The following is a 19,537-nucleotide window of genomic DNA, read 5'->3' on the forward strand; positions in this document are numbered from 1 at the left end:
TACGTCTCGTATAGCTCGACATTATAGCGGCTCCTCGAGTGTCCTTCCATACATACGAGGCCAAGTATCCTTCTGAGCATCTTTCTCACGAACGCGGCTAAGAGGGTTTCGTCAGATTTGGACAGTGTCCATGTCTCAGAGGCGTATGTTAGTACCGGTACTATATAAGTACTATATAGTCCCAGCTTCGCCCGTCGCGAATTGTTCTTTGAGGTGAACTGATTTTCAGGCTGTAGAATGATCGGTTGGCAGCCAGCATCCTTGCGCGCAACTCATCTTCCATGCTATTGACCTTTGACCCAAGATAGGTGAATTCTGGGACGACTTCAAAAGTGCTTTCACCTATCTGCACGTCTCGCCTACGTAAATTCTGATTATTTATTGGTAGGCTCGCTGATGTTGCCACCATCAGTTTGGTCTTTGTCTCGTTTATATGCAATCCGAGGCTCTCTGCCGCCTGTTCAATCCCTTGGTAGGCTTCTGATACATAGGAGAGCCGCAGACCAATGATGTCTATATCATCAGCGTATGTCAGGGTGTGGGTTGACTTATAGAAGATGGTTCCCGTAGTCTCCACCCTCGAGTCGCGGATGGCCCTCTCTAGCGCCAGGTTGAATAGGAGACAGGCAAGCCCGTCTCCCTGGCGCAGAAATTTGGTGGTAGCAAAAAGTCCTGAGAGTTTTCCATCCACCCTCACCTGGCAAGTGACATTGGTCATAGTCATTCTAACTAGCCTTATCAGTTTGGCCGGGATTCCAAAAGAGCTCATAGCGTCATACAGTTTTACCCTGGCTATGCTATCATATGAGGCTTTGAAATCAATGAAGAGATGGTATGTGTTGTATCTGTATTCAGCCATGGTGAAGATCTGATCAGTGGTTGATTTTTAGTTTCGGAATCCTCTTTGACAGTTTCCGACTGTCTCTTCGATGTTCGGGACAAGACAATCCTGAAGGATCAGGGAGAATATTTTATAAGCGGTATTCAACACCGCAATACCCCTGTAGTTGTTGCAGTCCAACCTGTCTCCCTTCTTGTATATGGGGTAGATGATGCCGAGATTCCAATCACAAGGCATCGATTCACTATCCCACACCTAAGTAACAATTTGATGAATCTCGTTTTCTTGTCGTGCACCTCCATTCTTGACCAGTTCAGCTGCAATTCCGTCGGTTCTGGGTGCCTTGTTATTTTAGCCGACGGATAGCCTTTCGTGTTTCTTCTATGCTAGGTGGCAGTAGCATGACACTATCTGCTAGTGGCACTTCTTTCTAGCTGTTTGTTAAACTGGTCGTTGAGTAATTCATCACCGCGAAAGGACCTCTGGCTGCTTACTAACCAGATATCTATCCTTGTTGCGACAGCAGGTTACCTTAGGTGTAACGTTATTTCTATGACCTGCTATCGCTTGGTAAAACTTTCGTGTTGATACGCATCTCTGGTTTACTCTAGTTCCCGCATGTTTTGCTCTTCCCGTGCATGTTTCTTGGAGCAGTGAACTCGTTTCTCTTCGCGTCTGAGCCATGAGTATTCCTCTGCGCATACCCGCGTTCTATGCTGTTGTTGCATTGCTCGGTATGCATTAGGTTTATGCATTTATTTTTAATTTATATATTTTGTATATATTAAATATTTTTTATGCATTTATTTTATACGGTTGGAGTATATTTCTTGCACAGTTTATTATTTTTGTTTTTAGAGCGTTCCACCTCTCGCTCGTAGTTTCATATCTGTTTTCTGGTAGTAGAGACTCGTCTAAAGCGGCTTTGAATTCCTGTTGGACAGTAATGTTCCTTAGAGAGTCCGTGTTGAGACGTGGGTACATGTTTCCTCCGCCCCCATTAGCGTGGGGGCGGGCGATTCTACAACGTATCGCTAAGCCAACCAATTAGTTATCGGAATCGGAATTGGGTTCTCGACATGTTCTGTAACTTTGATCGTGATATAAATATGTATATTTACAAACATTGGAACAACTCAAAAATGATTGTTTCGGAATTTTATTTTATTTCTCACTGACCACAGCTCCACTCACAACAACTATTTATACTGCCACATGAATGCAAATATTTGCTAATTTTGTTAAGAATTTTGTGCATTTTCGTGCTGTCGATATTCAGTATACGTTATAAATCCATCATGATCTTTGTCCATCATATCCATTATTGGATCAACCAAGGATTGTAGTGTAGCGTCGTCGTATGGTTGTGCATCATTGTGATTTTCGGGCGCTCCTTCTGAAGGCATTTCGCCGATGTGTTCATCTTTATTGTCTGCAATCAGTAAATCAGTCATTTAAGATATTCAAATCTTCGTGCATATATTTGTGCATTACGTAGGGCACAGATTCGGTAATTTATGTATTCTATAATTGAACTGAAATAAAATTCCCAATTGGTTAGGATGCATACTTTTATTAGTACAGTAAAATAAAAACACCATGAAAGGGAGTTACAGAAGAAAAAAAACATTAAAACAAAAAAACAGGCTATGGTTGGAATGAAAGAAACAGTTCATGCATATTTAACGCCGGCTTGAGGACAGTACATACTCCGGCCAGTCAACAACACCATCATTGTTACGATCCATATTTTTCATTACTGCGTCTACAATTCCTGACAGTTGCTCATCGGTGTACGCAACCGGTTCGTGATCATGTTCGCCTTCGCCGTTGTCTTTCTCTGAACGAGGAAACAGTGTTGTTAGAACTTGGAAGTCTCTCGCTATACAAGTTGTGATGATCTTTTTATAGGACGACCACATAGGCGTAAGCATACAATGGTCCACAACCATTCGCAACAACTATGAACATATCTATTTATGTTAACAATTGCTTCTAGTTACTATTTATCTTGACGTTGAACTTTATCGTCCTTCAGGAAAATCATCGCGTCTATTTTCTTCTACACCGGACATTCGATATTCAGTGTAATCTATGAAACCGTCCGTATTCACATCCATCATCCGCAGTACCGAATCGACGATATCTTCCAACTGTTCGTCTGTATACTCTGGCCTAGGCGCTTGTTCTTCATGGTGTCCTGTTTTATCCTCAGCTGTAATTGCGGATAATGTAATGCCCAGCTAACCGAAACAATAAAGACCTTCATAACAATACAAATGCATATACTCGGACAAAAAAATGACGAATGGTTTCGGACACACTAATGATCGACACAGAATGATTGATATATTCTTGTTGTGGTTTTTCTTCAACCCTTCCATTTGATTTTTGATACCTTGCCACTTTGCAACAAATAATCTTAAGCGAAACAAACATGTACATTTACAACAACATATAAGCACACAACATTCGTTTTTAATGCAAATAAAAGTAAACGTTTTTGTGCGATCGTTGTGCGTTTGCATTATATCGCAGCCATTACGTTTTAGTGTCTCGTATTAATCCTTTTCTTTTTTTGTAGAATGAAAGTGCGTTCAGTATATTTTTTACAGTCTTTGCATTAATGTATGAAACAAGAAATAAAACTCCGAGCTACGCCACTAAATTCTTAGCCTTGTCTTTTATACTAAGCGCTGCCAATTTTGAAAGGATTAATATTCGAAATATTGTAATACTAGAACAAACTTTGACGGAATGTCCTCTCGGAGTTAATACTGCCCTGTGTTTTATCAGTATGGATCAAGGATGTTTGAACTATTCGGCCCAGGAATGATTTGTTTCTTTATCAGATCAAACGAAATGTTTCTAACATTAGATTTTTTTTTGCCCCGTAGGCCACCCTGCTTTTGAATGCAAGGAGGATTTATGCTTTTAAAAGCTCAGTTATTATTTTGCCAGTCTATCGCGGACGTCACTAAGCCAATGATTTGAGCTGAGTTGCACTGAAAAAAAAAACTAAGGGTGTGGTTGCTGTTGTTGCTGGTCTTGTTGCTGCTGTGCTGCTTTGTGCTGAGCTCGAACAAACTCCGGATAGTCGATGAAACCATCTTGATTATGGTCGTCTGAGTTAAGAATGGGATCTATCAGCGCGGAGAGTTCATCGTTTGAGAAAATTTTTTCTTCGTGCTGCGGATGCCCACTGTTTTCTTGTGCCTTGCCTTGCTCTACATCATTTGGCACGAAGAGTAGAAGAGGAATGATAGGAGAATAGATGGTGTTGTTTAAAAAAAATACAACCAGTGTAACAATTGTGCGACCAATTCGTGCAAAGATTTATGTTTTTGTTTAACTGTTTTGCATTTTGTTTCTGTACTACATGATTGTCTATGTTGTGTTAGTAAAAAAAAAGTAAAAAGGGCCCAATGGCAAGTTAAAAAAAAACAGCGAGAAAGGCACACACTAGCACCGTTGCTTATATTTGCCTAACATACACATTGTAAAAGGGATGTCAGCCAGCACCAAAAGTAAATCATTATAATACAATGCATTAGACCCCGAAAAACGAGATTAATTTGTTCCAGTCACTCAATTGTTATACAATATTCTTATAAAAAAAGTCACTTAACATAACATTGGTATGAGCAGCAGAATAATTGGTTCCACGGCCAAAACAATGCTAAAATAGCACACTTCAATACGACGCTTTTTCAACTGGCAGTCCCAACTAATCAACCGAGATTCTAGAGATGAAAACTCACGGCTTTATAAGCGTGTAGCACATTTAAAATATAACCATCTTTTTATTAATGGTATTTTTCCGCTTTTGTAATAAAATAATAAGTACCAATACTGCAAATATTGTTTCTCATTGTGAAAAACTGTGTTCGTTAAAAGGGGTATTTGTGGAGCATTTTTGTGAAAAACCTCCTTAAAAGAAGTACTCGTTATGAAGGGTCCACCGCATACCTTTTGGAGGGCCGGTGATCGTCTAATAGAGACGTGTCGACTTCTTAAAAGCCATTCGAAACAACATCCCTCCTCAATAATAAACTAAACCGCTAGGAGAATTATAATTAGTTAAGGTAGGTGCATTTGGCTCCGTAGATCTTTCACCAAAGAAGAAAAATAGACATGCATTTGAATTTGAATCGATTGAAACTGACAGCTTAACTTAATGAATGCGTACATAGAAAACTCAAAGCAATGATAAAATTGAATAGCCAAATACCGTGTGCATATTTTGCTAAAACATGATATTGATGGTAAATGAATAACAGATAAATTGCGCACAAGCATAATCATAGCTTTAAAATGGTATGTCATAACAGTTGCTTACCGTGCCAATGAATGAGTGATTTTATGAGTTCACAACCATCCAACTTGTTGTTATTGTCCGAATCGTGCATTTTGAAGTAATGGAATTGTAGTTCTTGTTCGCTCATTTTGCTCGTATCGATTGGTACTTCCATATGTTCAGCAATGTGCCTAGAAGTGAACGCAGAGTTATATTTGTAGAGCATCAATTAACATAGCTTTCGGTTGAATATCATACTGTTTCTCCTGTTGTAAATTTCCAGTATGCAGCACTTGCTGTTGCCCATGTTCGCCATGGGGCTGCTGATGTTGCTGCTGTTGTTGAAATTGCTGTTGTTGATACTGGGGTTGCTGCTGTTGTTGGGGCGGTTGTTGTTGATATTGCGGCTGCTGATGTTGGGGAGCTTGTTGCTGATACTGCGGAGGGGGCGGCTGATATTGTTGTTGTTGTTGCTGGGAATTGTTGCCAATCGATTCGATTATATAGCTAAGTAGGAAATGAGTTAAAACACACTTGTTAACTTACATAATGGTTTGGATTAACTCCTGGTGCTACACGTTGACAAATAGCCAACGATGCAAGCTGCATCAATATGGCCAAGGTTATCAACACGCTATGCTTCATTATTGTTCCAACACGTCACGAAGCGGCACTTTCTACAGGTCCTGCACTTTGACAAACTTTCACTTTTATTCAACAGACGACGTTAGCGCATACGATAGAAACTGATTACGTAGGTAAGAACAATGAACAATGAAAGCTTTATCCAGTGAGAAGCGATGCGGTCTTACCAACGCTATGCGTGGAAGGTTAAAGGTCTGTTTCTAAGATCGCACGCATATACATTTTTGTCCACTGGATTGAAAAACACCACGTATTAACCGAACATTGACAACAAGAAGATTGTTTACGGGCTTGTTTGACAGCAAGGGCGGAAATTTTGACATTTTAATTCTGTACATGCGTATAACACCTGTTGCAAAACTTTACTTTGGGTAAAGCATACCTAAACCGGTGCACTGAATGTAAATTGTTCAGAATTGATTTTTTCACAATGATTGGTTTAAAGATGTGTTATGAAACACCTGCAATTGTTAACCAAAATGCATTTTAAAAGTGTTTGTAGAATAATAGACAAGATTTATTCAACGCGAAAAGTATTTAGAAAAATAAAACATTTGAACACTTCATTGAAATACATTTCCGTTATGATTTTTTGATACATGGTCATGAAAATTATGTTTTCAGCGAATTACAACTTAATATAGGAGTAGCGCGACGCTTCAATCAACACCGCGTAGGATGTTGCATTGCCGGAGGAGTTTCGATGCTTATCCGGGAACGTTCTTCGTAGTAGGGACTTGACTACACAGTAACGATGTAAAATGAGGATCATATTTCTGTATGAGCCCGACCAACGTTATCGTCTCATAAATTGTAACGCCAGGGACAATAAGCATGCAAACATGTTAATCATGTTTTGAATGTGTGTGGCTTCATTTATGCTAAAAACGAATTTATGTTTAGGCAAAATATGCCAGGTTATTGAATGAAGAAGTCACTAAGTACAACACACACACACACATACATCTACAGGTACTCCAATGCTATACGCATATTCCGTTTCACTCGCGAAATGAACAGAAACATCTTTATTTGTACAGCTGATATTTTGCCAGTACTGAGCAGTACTGAGAAATTGCTATACTTAAGTTATATATTCCGGCAAATATGGATCAGTGTTCGGTTCCTCGTCTTTGTATCATCATTATGAAGAGTTTCATTGCAGCAGCAGTAATCGCACTTATATGTGCAATCGCCGTGTCGGGAACGACAGTTACATTACAATCCACGTGTAAATTATTTACTGCAGATGTCGTATCATCGATTACATGCAAAATGTATTGTGTGATTAAAGGCAAAACTGGAGGCTACTGCAACAGCGAAGGGCTATGCACATGCCGAGCAGAGGATCTACACTTTTTGCTAAAACCAATCATTAATAAAGATTGATTAAAAGCTGCTTACATTGGTCGTACCTTTTTCTTTACTTTTCTCAACGGGAATATCACGCACTACGATGCATGTGGGAAATCGCGTGAAAACTTATCGCTCGTTGTTCCATGACTTATTCAAGCTGAGCGATAAGAAACAAATTTGTTTTACTAAAGAGACAGTATCCGACAATTCAAACTGAAGCAACGTAGCTAATTGAATCGCTTATCGCTGTCTCCCATTTCCTGCTTTGTTTGCTGTTTTTGCTGGTGTCGAAGACGAACTGTTGTTACGATGTGGTGGAGCTATTTACATTGTAAGCAAAAGTCATACAACAAGCTACAATTTTGTCTGATAGTCCGATTGCCTGCTCGTTGTCAAGGAAACGTTTCCCTCTTTGGTGCATGGTGTTGAAGATGCAAGATATGTCAAAAGAGGCAGATAGTCAGGTCCAAACAGAAATGCCGCAAGTATCTCGATTGGTCGTGAATCAAAATGACGGTAACTATACTGTATAGATATTCACTTCATCCATTTAAATTGTATCTAATAATTTTTTGCATTTTGTTTCGGACTCGGACCATCAAACAGAGCGTTTTATCAGCTACGACTATCGAGAGTCACCGCCTAGAGAAATGGTGCAATGGTTTCGACGACGGGCAAGAATATTGTTTAACTATTCCATGGTTAAAAAATGTCTACCAGTTCTTTCTTGGTTACCAAAGTATCAATGCTCTTATGTGATGTACGATCTAATAGCAGGGATCACCGTAGCATTAACAGCTATACCTCAAAGCATTGCCTACGGAATTTTGGCCAACTTAAGTCCACAGTATGGGTTGTACTCCAACATATTGGGTTGCCTTGCATACGCTGTGTTCGGAAGTGTGAAGGACGTTACGATTGCTCCAACATCGCTTACTGCTATAATGGTCCAACATGTAGTGAAGGAACTGGAATATGGCACAGCACTGTTAACATTCCTGGCTGCTGTTGTAACCATCTCATTCGGCGCATTAAATCTAGGAGTTCTTGTTCGTTTCATATCCATACCAGTGGTTATGGGATTTACCTTCGCCGCTTGTTTGACTATCGGGAGTGCCCAAATACGATCTCTACTGGGCATTAAGACGCAAGGAAAAAGCAGTGATTTTGTAACATCATGGACAAATGTATTCGCGCATCTAGATGAAGTACGAATGGCAGATTGTATTCTTGGTTGCTGTTCGATTGTTGTTCTTTGTTCACTAAGGGTAAGTACAATATTTGTACGCGTTTGAAACGCAGCATGGAACAAATAAGTTCACACGTATGTATTGTTCTTTCTTTTAGCTTACAAAAGACTTGGGTGAAGGCAGATGGCGAACTTTTTTCAAATATCTGGTATTGTTGCGAAATGCGTTGATCGTGGTGGCAGGAGCTACGCTTGCTTATTATCTTAAAACTTGATATGGATGATTCTGTATTCAACTTAACTGGCCACGTGCCGGCTGGATTGCCGGTCTTTCAGATGCCTCCTTTCTCGTACACGAATATAAATGGTACTGAGTACAGCTTTGGGGACATGCTAAGCGTAATGCGAACATCCATCATAACGATTCCTCTGGTAACAACTCTTGAAATTGTGTCGGTCGGAAAAGCCTTTTCCAAAGGAAAAATTATTGACGCGACACAAGAAATGATTGCACTTGGAATGTCGAATTTAGTTGTCTCATTTTGTTCGCCATTGCCAGCAGCAGGTTCCTTTACGCGTTCGGCATTAAACAATAGTAGCGGCGTACGAACAACGATGAGCTGTGCGGTAACAGCGGTAGTGTTGACAATATCATTGGCATTATTCACCGATGCACTATACTACATTCCCAAGGCAACACTCGCGTCGGTCGTCATCTCAGCCATGCTATTTATGCCCGATTACGAAGAAATCGGTAACATTTGGCGTTCGAAGAAGATGGATCTGATTCCCTTTCTGGCAACCGCATTGGCTTGTTTGTTCTACGAGCTAGATTACGGTATTTTGGTAGGAATCGGATTAAATTGTTGCATTCTACTTTATCTGATGTCGACTCCCGGTCTATCAGGCGAAGAAATCCAACTTTCAGGACTTACCGTGCTATTGGTCAAAGTGGATCAATCGCTTGCCTTTTCTTCGGCAGAATGTTTGCGCGATTGGATACTGAAACGCATTGACCAGCGTGATCACATTGATGTAGTTGTGATTGATGGTCAAAATATTCATTTTGCTGACACTACCGTAGCGAAGAATTTCGTCAGTATTGAGGAGGATCTAAGGATACGACAGATTCGTCTTATGTTATGGCGATTCGATGCCAAAGTAGCATTTGTATTTCTGCGCATGCGAAAAGAATTATTTATTCCATTGCTGCGCGCCGATGTGCAACTGCAGGATGCCGTGGCTCGTTGGAAACATCTACACTATCAAATACCAACGGAGTGATGTGTTTAGTTGTTGCTTACCGTTTAACCAATACGGCGCAAATGAACGAACCGAAATTAGGAATGTTGAAATTTTACCAAAGCAAATCTGCGGAAAAAAGGCCTGGTACAGCAAGAATATTTGAAAAAAATATATACTATTTTTTATTATTTTATTAATGGTGTTTATCAGCATATCCTCATTGAAAATGTGAAATATATTACCTTTATTATATTATTTGTCTAGATATATCGAGACCTAGCAACCATCACTTATCTGCCATCATTTCGTGAACCAAATGACATTCTCACGATAACATTGAATATCTTAGATGTGATTACTCTCGCAGAGGTAATTGCGTACCTAGCTGTTGTGAAACGTTGTCGTGCTGTATATGGTTAGCATGCTGATGGTGCTGCAGAGTTAAGTCATGTTGATGCAAAGTTGGTTGTTGCGGCAGTGGATGATGCTGTTGCTGTTGCTGAAAATGATGAAGTTGTGCGTGGTGCTGCAAAGAGCTTAGATTAAGGTTGTGTGCATTGTGACTTGGCTGATGTCGTCGATAGTCTTGCAATCGGGAAAAGACACGCGGGCAAAATTCACATTTGATTGTTTTTGGTTCCTCTACTGGTATATTTCGAGGTGTAATAGTAATTGGTGGTGGCGGTTTGCGAATTTGCTGATGTTTTAACATATGTCGTTTCCATTGTATATGCTGTGAGAAGCAATCGTTACAGATTTCACACACATACGGCTTTTCGCCGGTGTGCGTTCGTATATGATACCGCAGATGATGACTGTATTTAAATGACTTAGGGCAGTATGGACACTGACGATCACGCACTTCTTCGTGGACTGCCTTCATGTGCCTTGCAAGTGATCGTTTTTCGCGAAACTGAGCCAAGCATTCAATGCACTGGTATGGTCGTTCATCCGCATGTTCGCCTAAATGGATCATCCAAGTCTCACGGTCAGGAAAAAGTTTGCTACAGACCATGCAACGGTGATCCTTACCCCCACTGGTAGCCTCTAATTCGGTTTTCAACAAATGTGGCGTAGACGTCGAGTCGGTACTGCTGTGAAATTCTCCCATTAGCTCTCCAATTCCATTCAAACTAGTTATAGCTTCTGCAATAATACTGCTCTCCGTAAGACAATCATCATTTGCGTAGTCTTCACTAGCTCCTAGGCCGGTGCAGCTTCCTCCGCCAGGGGGGATAAAATGTACACCATCTTCTTCCGTCATTTCTACTTTCACTGTAATCTGCTCCAGCAGACCGCGCTTGGTACGAATGATTTCGTCACAATGTTTACTTCGTTGTTGAAACTGATGAATCTCATCTAATATCGACAGGCACGCAAAACATAGTCCGGCTGGATAGTCGTCCCGCACACTAATATGTATACCGGCGCAGTTCCGTATCTTTTCGGTCATTTCACGTATCAGTCCCCCGTTCTGTGGGAAGAGCGGATGAACATTGGTTTCGGAGAAACACAATCGACAGTAGGTCTCTGGATTATCGTTGGGCCTGTAACAATCGAGAAAAGCAAGAACATTAACATGCAAACATGCAAATATCACCTACATATCCGGTATATAAATGTGATTATAATGCGGAGGAGCGGTCAGAACAGCACCATTCGTCAGTTTTCCTTACACGTCTTCCCGAAGTTCGGATTCGGAACTGTTTTTTGTTTGCGTTGTCTGCTCCATATTGCACTTTTCGATATTGCTGAACATTGCCAATTACTGGCAAACCTACAACGTTTTATCTTTATACTGCCAGCAACGGGATACCAAAGAGGTTTTTTTCTTCGAGAACCTTGGATTTATGGGATAAAGATCCGATAAGAAACTATCTATTTACAAATAGCATTTTAAGTAGCGATAATTTGTTTACATGTCATTCGGAGACAACAGAACGAAAAAAGATAAAACGAGTAAAACAATCTGTCAAGCAAAAAGTTGACATTTTTGACAGCTTGTCATTAACTGAATTTTCTGTTTAACAACAACTAGGGCGGCGCTCTGGCACCAATCGAACACGACAGCCAACATGAAAAATCAAGCAAAATCTTCAATGCCGAACCATACAACAGTACAGGGGAAATGAGAAAGCTCTCCTCCAAGCGAGGAAGCTCCACTGATTGGATATCCCACCAACAGGTGGCGCCACCAGCCTTTTGCTATTTTAAGAATACATGAGTCGTTTGCCGTCTGTAAAACGAAGTCTTTGTATATTCCGTTTAGTTATAGAGCTTGAGTCATTTAGAATCCATTTAGTGGTCGTTTAGTGGATTTATGGCACTTGGGATCCAAATAACCATGTTCAGATGGGATCCAAAACCATAAAACCCTGTTTACACATGTCAATGGCCAGTAGCGAACCCATCGAACTCCTTTCAAAATTATATGGAGTTGAGGGTACGATGGGTTCGATGGATGAGTCTTCCATCACTTGCGGGTATCCAGTAGCTCAGTTTTGAAAGGTTGGAGAGGGCTAATGTAAGGACACGGTAAATGTTACGTACGGGTACAATGTCTAGTCATACGTGTTGTAGGATAAATCAAAGTATCAAACGAAGCTAGATAATCGCTACTGGAAAAATAAAATAAAAACATTTTAAAAACGCTTTTTTAAAAGCCGGAGGACATTGTCCGTACTCGCTAGTGAAACTTCGACTTTCTCTAGCGCACCTGGACCCGGTCTAGTGACTGACCGAATCATTTTTTCAAACAATTTGAAGCTGCTTAAGGAAATATGTTATTTTTCTATGTGTTTTATTTGAATCGGACAGTAAAAGTTTTGTTAAAGGTACACACATATATATATATATATGTATATATATATATATATATATATATATATATATATATATATATATATATATATATATATATATATATATATATATATATATATATATATATATATATATATATATATATATATATATATACAGGCGGTCCCCGAGATACACGGTACCTCTTATACGCGGATTCGGAGATACGCGGTTTTTCAAATTTGACAGTTCTTTGAGCAAATTGTACTGATTTGACACATCAATTGTGAAATACCAAATAATTTCCGTATTGATCGAATGTGAAATACCATTTCGAAAGGTTTTAAACTGTTCAATTCAGTAGAAACATATCAAATAATTATTTTAGTGGTTAAAATCATCCCCTACTTGCAAAATTGCACGAAAATTAGTGATATTTTGGCTGGAAATCACGAGATTCGACTTACGCGGAAACTCGAGATACGCGGTATTTTGCTGCCGTTTTCGGTCCCCATTAACCGTGTATCTCGGGGACTGCCTGTATATATATATATATGTTTGGACGCATTGCATCCATTTTCGCAATGGAAAACGATGAAAATAATACTTTATTTTGAGATTCAGCACGACCATTCCATCGATGACCAAAAAAAGCTTTCACCAGCCGCCGCCAGATGCGCTAGTGAACATCGAAATTACAACAGCGAGTACGGAAAATATCCCCTGGCCTTAATTCATTAAAATCAAAATCAAGATTTGCCTTCAAAACGTGTTTTTAAATTATTTTTATTTTTTTAATGATGTGTTCAAATGTAATTTTTATCATTAATCTGGCTCGTAAACAAACTTGACAATTCGAATATTTCGGACGAAGCAGAAATGTCGCGCGAGACGAGTAGCTCTGTTTGCAAAATTGAGCTACTTTTTGTCGCGCGCGGTGTTGTAGCTCTATTTCTCATATAGATACACAAATATAAACACAACGCACGTGACTGCTAAGAGAAAGTCAGAATGGTGATTTTTTATACATTATTGACAAAAGAATCGTTTACAAATCCTGGCTTCCAATTTTCTATCACTTTTTCGGCACTTTCGTCATTTCGGAACAATGGCATAAATTTATCTTTTTTAAAGCGATAAAGAGCATTCCGCACATTCCTATCCCACCTCCAAAGTAGCACATGCCGTTCTTGTTGCTTGAGGTCACTAACGGTGCTAGACAAATTTCGGACTACTGTACTGTCCACAAATTTGACCCATTCACCATCGATCAACACAATATCGGGTAAGGTTTTTGTGACTAGTTTAAGGATCTTCTCGCGGAAATATTCTGCCGATGAAAACGCAAGGTCGCTATCAGGACGAATGATCAATACGGTTGCTTCTTTGACCTGCAAAAAAAGATATGGAAATGAGGTTATGCCGTGCGATAACCAATGCATCCTTACTTACATTCATAATACGATGGGTAATTCTAGGACGAGATGTTAGATAGAGAGGGAAGCATAAATTGACAGCGATGCCAACGACAATTCCAATTTCCAGGCCCAAAAACAGACATGCTATAACTGTTACTAAAAAGGGCACCATATCCATTCTCTTAATACGCCACATTTCTGCTACAGCTCGATACTCAATGATGAATATCATTGCTGCAATGATGACTGCTGCCAATGTAGTTTTTGGAATGTAGAAAAAATAATCTGTCAGCAGTCCGAGCGCAAGCAAAACCAATGCTCCCGTAAATACACCACCAAATGGTGTAACTACTCCGCTGCTACTGTTAATCGCGGATCTGGCGAACGAAGCGGTTGTCGGTATGGAGGATATGAAGGAACTTGCCACATTGCAGCACCCAAGTGAAAGCATTTCTTGTGTTGCATCTACTAACCTTCCACGCGAAAATGCTTTTCCTATTGATACGATTTCGAGAATAGATATGAGAGGAATCGAAATCACAGACGATCCAAGGATGCGTAACATATCACCAAAGTCGTAATGTTTGCCATCATGCTCTGTTTCAAACGGAGGAAGTTGTATTGAGGGCAGGCCTGACGCCACTTTTCCGGTTAGTCTAAAAGGATACTTTTCTTGAGTGCTACAAATATATGCGAGCAATCCTCCGCTCAGCACGATCATGGCATTTCTCAGTAAGCAGATATATTTTGTGAATATTTTCCAAGCCCCTTTGCCGCGTCCCTTAATGAGCTGAAATAAATAATAAAGTGATATACAATGGCTGATTAGAGGCTTACGAGAGAGAAAATATGAAACATTAGTCAGTTACCAAACTTACCGTCAAAAGAATCAGTAGCGTCAGCGAACTAAATCCTAATACCGAGTCCCAAAGCCGTGTTTCGCCAATGTTTTCGTACAGATTGATCCAAGTGTCGACGAACCCAGAAGACTTTCCTGAAGAGGAAATTCCCATCAAAGACTTCAGCTGGCTGCTGATGATGGTTATTGCAGCAGCTGTAATAAATCCCGTGATCACTGGCATTGATATGAATTGCACCACAAATCCAAAGTTGAAACATCCCAGCAGGAGCATGATGCATCCTGATAAAAATGACAACAAAACGGCCCCAGCTGGTCCAAGGTCCAGCACAGGTTGTTGAACCATCAACGCCATTACGGCAGTTGGGGCGACCGTGATCTCTTTGACAGATCCTAGGAAAGCATAAATAAACGACCCCATGAAGTTCGAGTATAATCCATACTGGGGTTCCAGGTTGGCCACGGTGGCGTAGGCGATACTTTGGGGTATAGATGTAAGACCAACCGTAATGCCGGCAATAATATCAGATACCAGACTAGTAAGATTATAATTTGGTGCCCATTTTAAAAATGGGAGCCTGCGTAATGCCGTTTCTTTTGTCCATAAATTGTTGAACTGACGTACAATGTGATGCCCAAAGTTGGGAAAATGTTCTCGATGATCCAGACTGTCTGTAAACGTGTGTATATCTAATGAATTATTGAACTTTTCACCCCATCTGCGCAGTACGTACCTCGTCTTTCGGGTTCTACCGCTACATTCTCCTTCACCGTGTACAATGTGCTCTCCGTTGCTTCTGTGTTCATTGTGTTTCAAATCTGAAATAAGTCGTCAACTCTTCATTACAGCTCCGTTCTCTTTATAATCATAGATGCCGCAGGTTGTAAACCATCATAATTTCAATTGTTTGCAATATGAATTGAAGGGAAGAAGTGTGCCGAAGTTGGTAAGGAAGTTTTTACCTAAACGTATCATAAAGATATTCCGTTAATAACTACGGATGTCGGCAACGATGAGAGTGCGTTGATAGTATGGTTATAAAGAGTACCCAGCTTAGTATCGTTATCTTAGCCTTCATGATAAATACCGTCATAGTAGCACAAACAATTACATTATCACAATATAGGTCATTCCAATAAGACAGATTATGTATCAATCTGCCGTTGAACGCGTGCCGTACGCGAGATACAGTGTAGGCCCTAAGTTGCCTCTGAATTATTACACTTAAAGGAGTATTGATTTTCTTTTACAATTATAAAAATGTTTGAACCCATTACAATACGATTTGTGCACAAAGCAATTCTAAAACATGTTTCTTCTCAAATTACGTGTGGCTTGCAGAGAACGGAGGGCAATTGGCAATAAACAAATGTTTTGTTGTTATTTTGAAAGCTGTCTTAAACAGCTGTCAAGATACGAGTACAGGCGGCTCTAGAATTACGCAGTTCCAAAAAATGTAGGGACTACTCCCCACCCAAGTGACATTTGCTCGAAACTGTTGTCCCATATCTGCTCGATTAGTACTCGATACGCCTGAAATTGTGGATTTGTGTGTGATAAAGTGTGTTAAAAGCGCCAAGATTGGGTGTGCTCGTAAAAAAGATTTTCTTCTATCGATGAACGATGCCGCCGAGCACATTTAACATTCAAATCTTTGATTTTTGATGAAAAAAAAAGTTACTTTTGTGTAGCGTTATTTTATGAAAAATCGCTATTATTTAAGTATGAAATGGCTACATGGCCAACTATAACGATAGGAAACATCATTTCCGAGCAAATCTAGAAGAAAGCAACGAAAAAGCCGCATCACAGTTGATTTTAAAGGCCATTTTTTTAATTCCCCTGAACTGGTGCAGTTTAAGGGAAGTTTCCCAAGCACCACGGATTAAGCTTAAACTGGAAAATCAAATATATATTAAAAAAAAGAAAGTTCCACAGCTTCATTGGTTTGATCAATAGATGGCGTATTACAACTCATCATTATATTGCTATCCTTTTCTTTTAATGTGTTTCGACAAGTTTCATCTTATCATGATCTATATAGCCTTCTAACATTCTGAGCAAAAATCTATATGAATGGTCGTGTGGTCAGATACGTGGGTATCAACACCAACGACCATTACTCAAATCTCACTTGCTTCAGTGCTGGTGGTTTCAATTGGAGTTTAGTATTTAAACAATCGTATCGCCGTTCTAGTTCTAACAATGTATAATTTCAACGCAAAACCATAGAATAGTATAGAGGGAATGAGAAAGCTCTCATCTAAGCGAGGAAGCTCCACTGGTTGTACATCCCATCAACAGATGGCACGACCAGCTTTTGCTATATTAAGAATGCATGAGTCGTTTGTCGTCTGCTAAACGAAGTCTTTCTATATTCCGTGTAGGTAGAGAGCTTGAGTCGTTTAGAACCCGTTTAGTGGTCGTTTAGTGGATTTCTGGCACTTTGGTTAAGGCTCCAGTTTAGGGACTTTGCTCGCATTCCGGCTATTCGTGCTCGAAAATGTTAATTATCCAATTGACATTTTCGAGCACGGATTATTGAGAATTCGAGCTATTTTCCTTAAACTGACGCCTCAAACTTCCCTTAAACTGCACCAGTTTAAGGGAATTTAGAAAAAAGCCCTTTAAAACACCTGTGATGCGAATGTTTTGTTTCTTTCTTCTAGTTTTGCCGGCAAATAACGTTTCTTATCGATATAATAGGTGATTTAGCCATTTTATACCTTAAAATATCGAATTTTCACAAAATAACACCCCACAGAGTTTTCTTGCATTCTTCATCGATTACCTACACTATGAATGTAAAATGAGCTGGACGTTATCGTGTATCGATAGAAGAAGGTCTAATTTACGGATACACAAAATCATGGCGCTTTTGACACTCTTGTTCACACACAAATCTCAGGCCTATCGAGTACTAGTCGAGCAGAAAGGGAAATACAATTTCGAACAATTTCACTCGGGCACCTTAAACTTCTTTTAAACTACACCATTTCAAGAGATGTTAGAAAAAGTACTTTAAAATCAACTGTGATGCGGCTTTTTCGTTACTTTCTTCTAGATTCCCTCGAAAATGATGTTTCCTATCGTTATAGTTGGTCATGTTATACTTAAATATCATGATTCCATTTTATACTTAAATAATACCCATTTTTTATAGAATAACGTCACACAAAATTATCTTTTGTTTTTCATAAAAAATCATAGCTATGAATGAAAAATGAGCTCGACGGCATCGTCTGTCGATAAAGGAACTACTAATTTACGAACACACCAAATTTTGGCGCTTTCAACACCCTTGATCACACACAAATTCTCAATTTCAAGCGTATCTGGTACTAATCGAGTAGATATGGAAAAACAATTTCGAGCAAATGTTAATTGGGGAGCCCCGATAAGCCCGGATGAACGTCGCTCTACTGTATCTCGAAATACAGGTGATCTCCGAGTTACGACTGTATTTGGGACCGAAAACGATTCCCAAAGCAAGTCGTAAGTCTAAGGGCGGTGGCAACGCTGATCGGATGCGATTTCGTCGTCCAACGTTATCTGTCAAATCCCATATAAAAATTTGACAGGCCATCCCATAAAATCGTATGCGAAAAAGCATTGCCACTGCTCTAAAGGTCGTATATCGAATTTATGTCAAATTAAAGTTATAATCGAAATTGAAGAATCGAAATCTATGATACAGTCTTTCGCCGAGTTACGCGACATTCGAGATACACTGCTTCTAGACGACCAACTTTTGTGCCGCGACAAATTTTCTGCGAGCTCTTTGTTCTAAAACAACAGCTGGAATCGCGAAAGAAATGATTTAAAATTAACAGTCGTTAAAAATTAACCAGAGTCGTTTAAAATTGATAGAATTTGACATCGCGGACGCATTGAGTTTATTTGTTAGTTTTAACGACCAGTCGTCCAGTCTATAGCCGGCATCGCGAATAAATGAACTCTTTTAACAGTCGTTTAAAGTTCATTTTGGTTTAACCGAGTTCATTTGTTGTTCATTCCTGTTAAAATAAACGACCGTGAAAACAGTTAACGACTGCTCGATATCGCATATAGGCAAACACGGGGAAAAATTCGAGCAGTTTAATTAAACGACTGTTAATTTCTATCGCATACGCTTTTGACAGTCGTTTGTTTAACGGCAGCATAGGACCAGTCGTTAAAATTACCAAATGAACTCAATGCGTTCGCGATGCCAAATTCTAGAAATTTTAAACGACTCTGGTTAATTTTTAACGACTGTTAATTTTAAACCATTTCTTTCGCGATGCCAGCTGATGTTCGATACTGTATTGATTTTGCTCAAAAATTCATTAACAAGATATAAATATTCAAGATTGGTTAGTTGGAGAATATTTATGAATGTGTATGTTAGAATAATTTATAGAGGCTTTGACTCCAACATAGTTCTTTCGCCTAATTATGAATGTGTATAAAACGGCCATCAGTAAGAAATTTAAAAAAATACTACCTTTTTCCAAATGATGGCTTTTATACGGACGTCACACGAAGCGTAAACTTTGGCGTAAACTGGATTTCAGCCATACAACCCTGAAATCTTTTGACAAGAAGTTTACGCTCTCCCATACAAATCAAGCGTAAACTTTTTGAGTTTACGCCTCTTGTGACGTCCGTATTAAATGTCAATCGACAATCAAAATCGTCGTATGTCGAGGGTCGCCTGTGCAGAGGTTTGAGATTCGCTTCGTGATTCAAATCACTAATCACTGCAGATTCCGACTCAAATAAACCTGCATCACGTTTATGGAGGAGCGCCGTCAAACATCTAGAAAAAAAAAACACAAAACTTATACTTGTCATATTCCATACAATTTTCATGTTCGATGCCTTGTTCGATTAGTGTCAGAC

At 39.5% G+C, this 19,537-nt stretch overlaps 3 protein-coding genes and 1 pseudogene across 9 annotated transcripts; 1 reads left to right on the forward strand and 3 right to left on the reverse strand.

Annotated features, from left to right (window-relative positions):
- Positions 1 to 1,984: 1,984 nt before the first annotated feature.
- On the reverse strand, positions 1,985 to 6,066 carry LOC120900090 (multiple coagulation factor deficiency protein 2 homolog). Of its 4 annotated transcripts, none has more exons than XM_040306691.1 (4): positions 5,685 to 6,064; positions 5,397 to 5,611; positions 5,181 to 5,329; positions 1,985 to 2,273 (listed from the first exon to the last, which is right to left on the reverse strand). In XM_040306691.1, the coding sequence occupies exons 1-4, from the start codon at positions 5,781 to 5,783 to the stop codon at positions 2,083 to 2,085; spliced, it is 654 nt and encodes a 217-aa protein (XP_040162625.1). In that variant the 5' UTR covers positions 5,784 to 6,064; the 3' UTR covers positions 1,985 to 2,082. The 4 variants fall into 4 exon arrangements, with proteins under 4 accessions (XP_040162625.1, XP_040162639.1, XP_040162629.1 ...); XM_040306705.1 differs by lacking the exon at positions 1,985 to 2,273 and adding an exon at positions 2,395 to 2,681 and having other exon boundaries at positions 5,685 to 6,066; XM_040306695.1 differs by lacking the exon at positions 1,985 to 2,273 and adding an exon at positions 2,563 to 3,056 and having other exon boundaries at positions 5,685 to 6,066.
- A 1,171-nt stretch (positions 6,067 to 7,237) lies between these two features.
- LOC120900081 lies at positions 7,238 to 9,770 on the forward strand (annotated as a pseudogene).
- LOC120900084 (zinc finger protein 570-like) lies at positions 9,730 to 11,525 on the reverse strand. Its single transcript, XM_040306671.1, has 2 exons — positions 11,250 to 11,525; positions 9,730 to 11,120 (listed from the first exon to the last, which is right to left on the reverse strand). Exons 1-2 carry the CDS (start codon positions 11,330 to 11,332, stop codon positions 9,929 to 9,931), a joined length of 1,275 nt encoding a protein of 424 aa, XP_040162605.1. The 5' UTR covers positions 11,333 to 11,525; the 3' UTR covers positions 9,730 to 9,928.
- Positions 11,526 to 13,368: 1,843 nt separating this feature from the next.
- Positions 13,369 to 19,256, reverse strand: LOC120898358 (sodium-independent sulfate anion transporter-like). 4 transcript variants are annotated; one of them, XM_040304154.1, is made up of 5 exons: positions 19,140 to 19,256; positions 15,387 to 15,471; positions 14,672 to 15,324; positions 13,828 to 14,583; positions 13,369 to 13,766 (listed from the first exon to the last, which is right to left on the reverse strand). In XM_040304154.1, the coding sequence occupies exons 2-5, from the start codon at positions 15,457 to 15,459 to the stop codon at positions 13,398 to 13,400; spliced, it is 1,851 nt and encodes a 616-aa protein (XP_040160088.1). In that variant the 5' UTR covers positions 15,460 to 15,471; positions 19,140 to 19,256; the 3' UTR covers positions 13,369 to 13,397. The 4 variants fall into 4 exon arrangements, with proteins under 4 accessions (XP_040160088.1, XP_040160077.1, XP_040160068.1 ...); XM_040304143.1 differs by lacking the exon at positions 19,140 to 19,256 and adding an exon at positions 15,741 to 15,975 and having other exon boundaries at positions 15,387 to 15,615; XM_040304134.1 differs by lacking the exon at positions 19,140 to 19,256 and adding an exon at positions 15,702 to 15,975 and having other exon boundaries at positions 15,387 to 15,615.
- Positions 19,257 to 19,537: the final 281 nt, after the last annotated feature.

This window comes from Anopheles arabiensis, chromosome 2, assembly GCF_016920715.1.
Source record: "Anopheles arabiensis isolate DONGOLA chromosome 2, AaraD3, whole genome shotgun sequence".
NCBI lineage: Eukaryota > Metazoa > Arthropoda > Insecta > Diptera > Culicidae > Anopheles > Anopheles arabiensis.

What these genes read in the sequence shown, in the direction of transcription:
- LOC120900084 (XM_040306671.1), bottom strand. Translation starts at nt 11,332, where the DNA reads ATGTTCAGCAATATCGAAAAGTGCAATATGGAGCAGACAACGCAAACA. An exon ending in TCCGAACTTCGGGAAGACGT is followed by an intron (nt 11,121 to 11,249) that starts GTAAGGAAAACT and finishes CGATTGTTACAG; the next exon opens with GCCCAACGATAATCCAGAGA.
- LOC120900090 (XM_040306682.1), bottom strand. Translation starts at nt 5,783, where the DNA reads ATGAAGCATAGCGTGTTGATAACCTTGGCCATATTGATGCAGCTTGCA. An exon ending in GAGTTAATCCAAACCATTAT is followed by an intron (nt 5,612 to 5,684) that starts GTAAGTTAACAA and finishes AACAATTCCCAG; the next exon opens with CAACAACAACAACAATATCA. An exon ending in ATCACTCATTCATTGGCACG is followed by an intron (nt 4,069 to 5,180) that starts GTAAGCAACTGT and finishes CAAATGATGTAG; the next exon opens with AGCAAGGCAAGGCACAAGAA.
- LOC120898358 (XM_040304154.1), bottom strand. Translation starts at nt 15,459, where the DNA reads ATGAACACAGAAGCAACGGAGAGCACATTGTACACGGTGAAGGAGAAT. An exon ending in GGTAGAACCCGAAAGACGAG is followed by an intron (nt 15,325 to 15,386) that starts GTACGTACTGCG and finishes ACACGTTTACAG; the next exon opens with ACAGTCTGGATCATCGAGAA. An exon ending in CGCTACTGATTCTTTTGACG is followed by an intron (nt 14,584 to 14,671) that starts GTAAGTTTGGTA and finishes TATTTATTTCAG; the next exon opens with CTCATTAAGGGACGCGGCAA.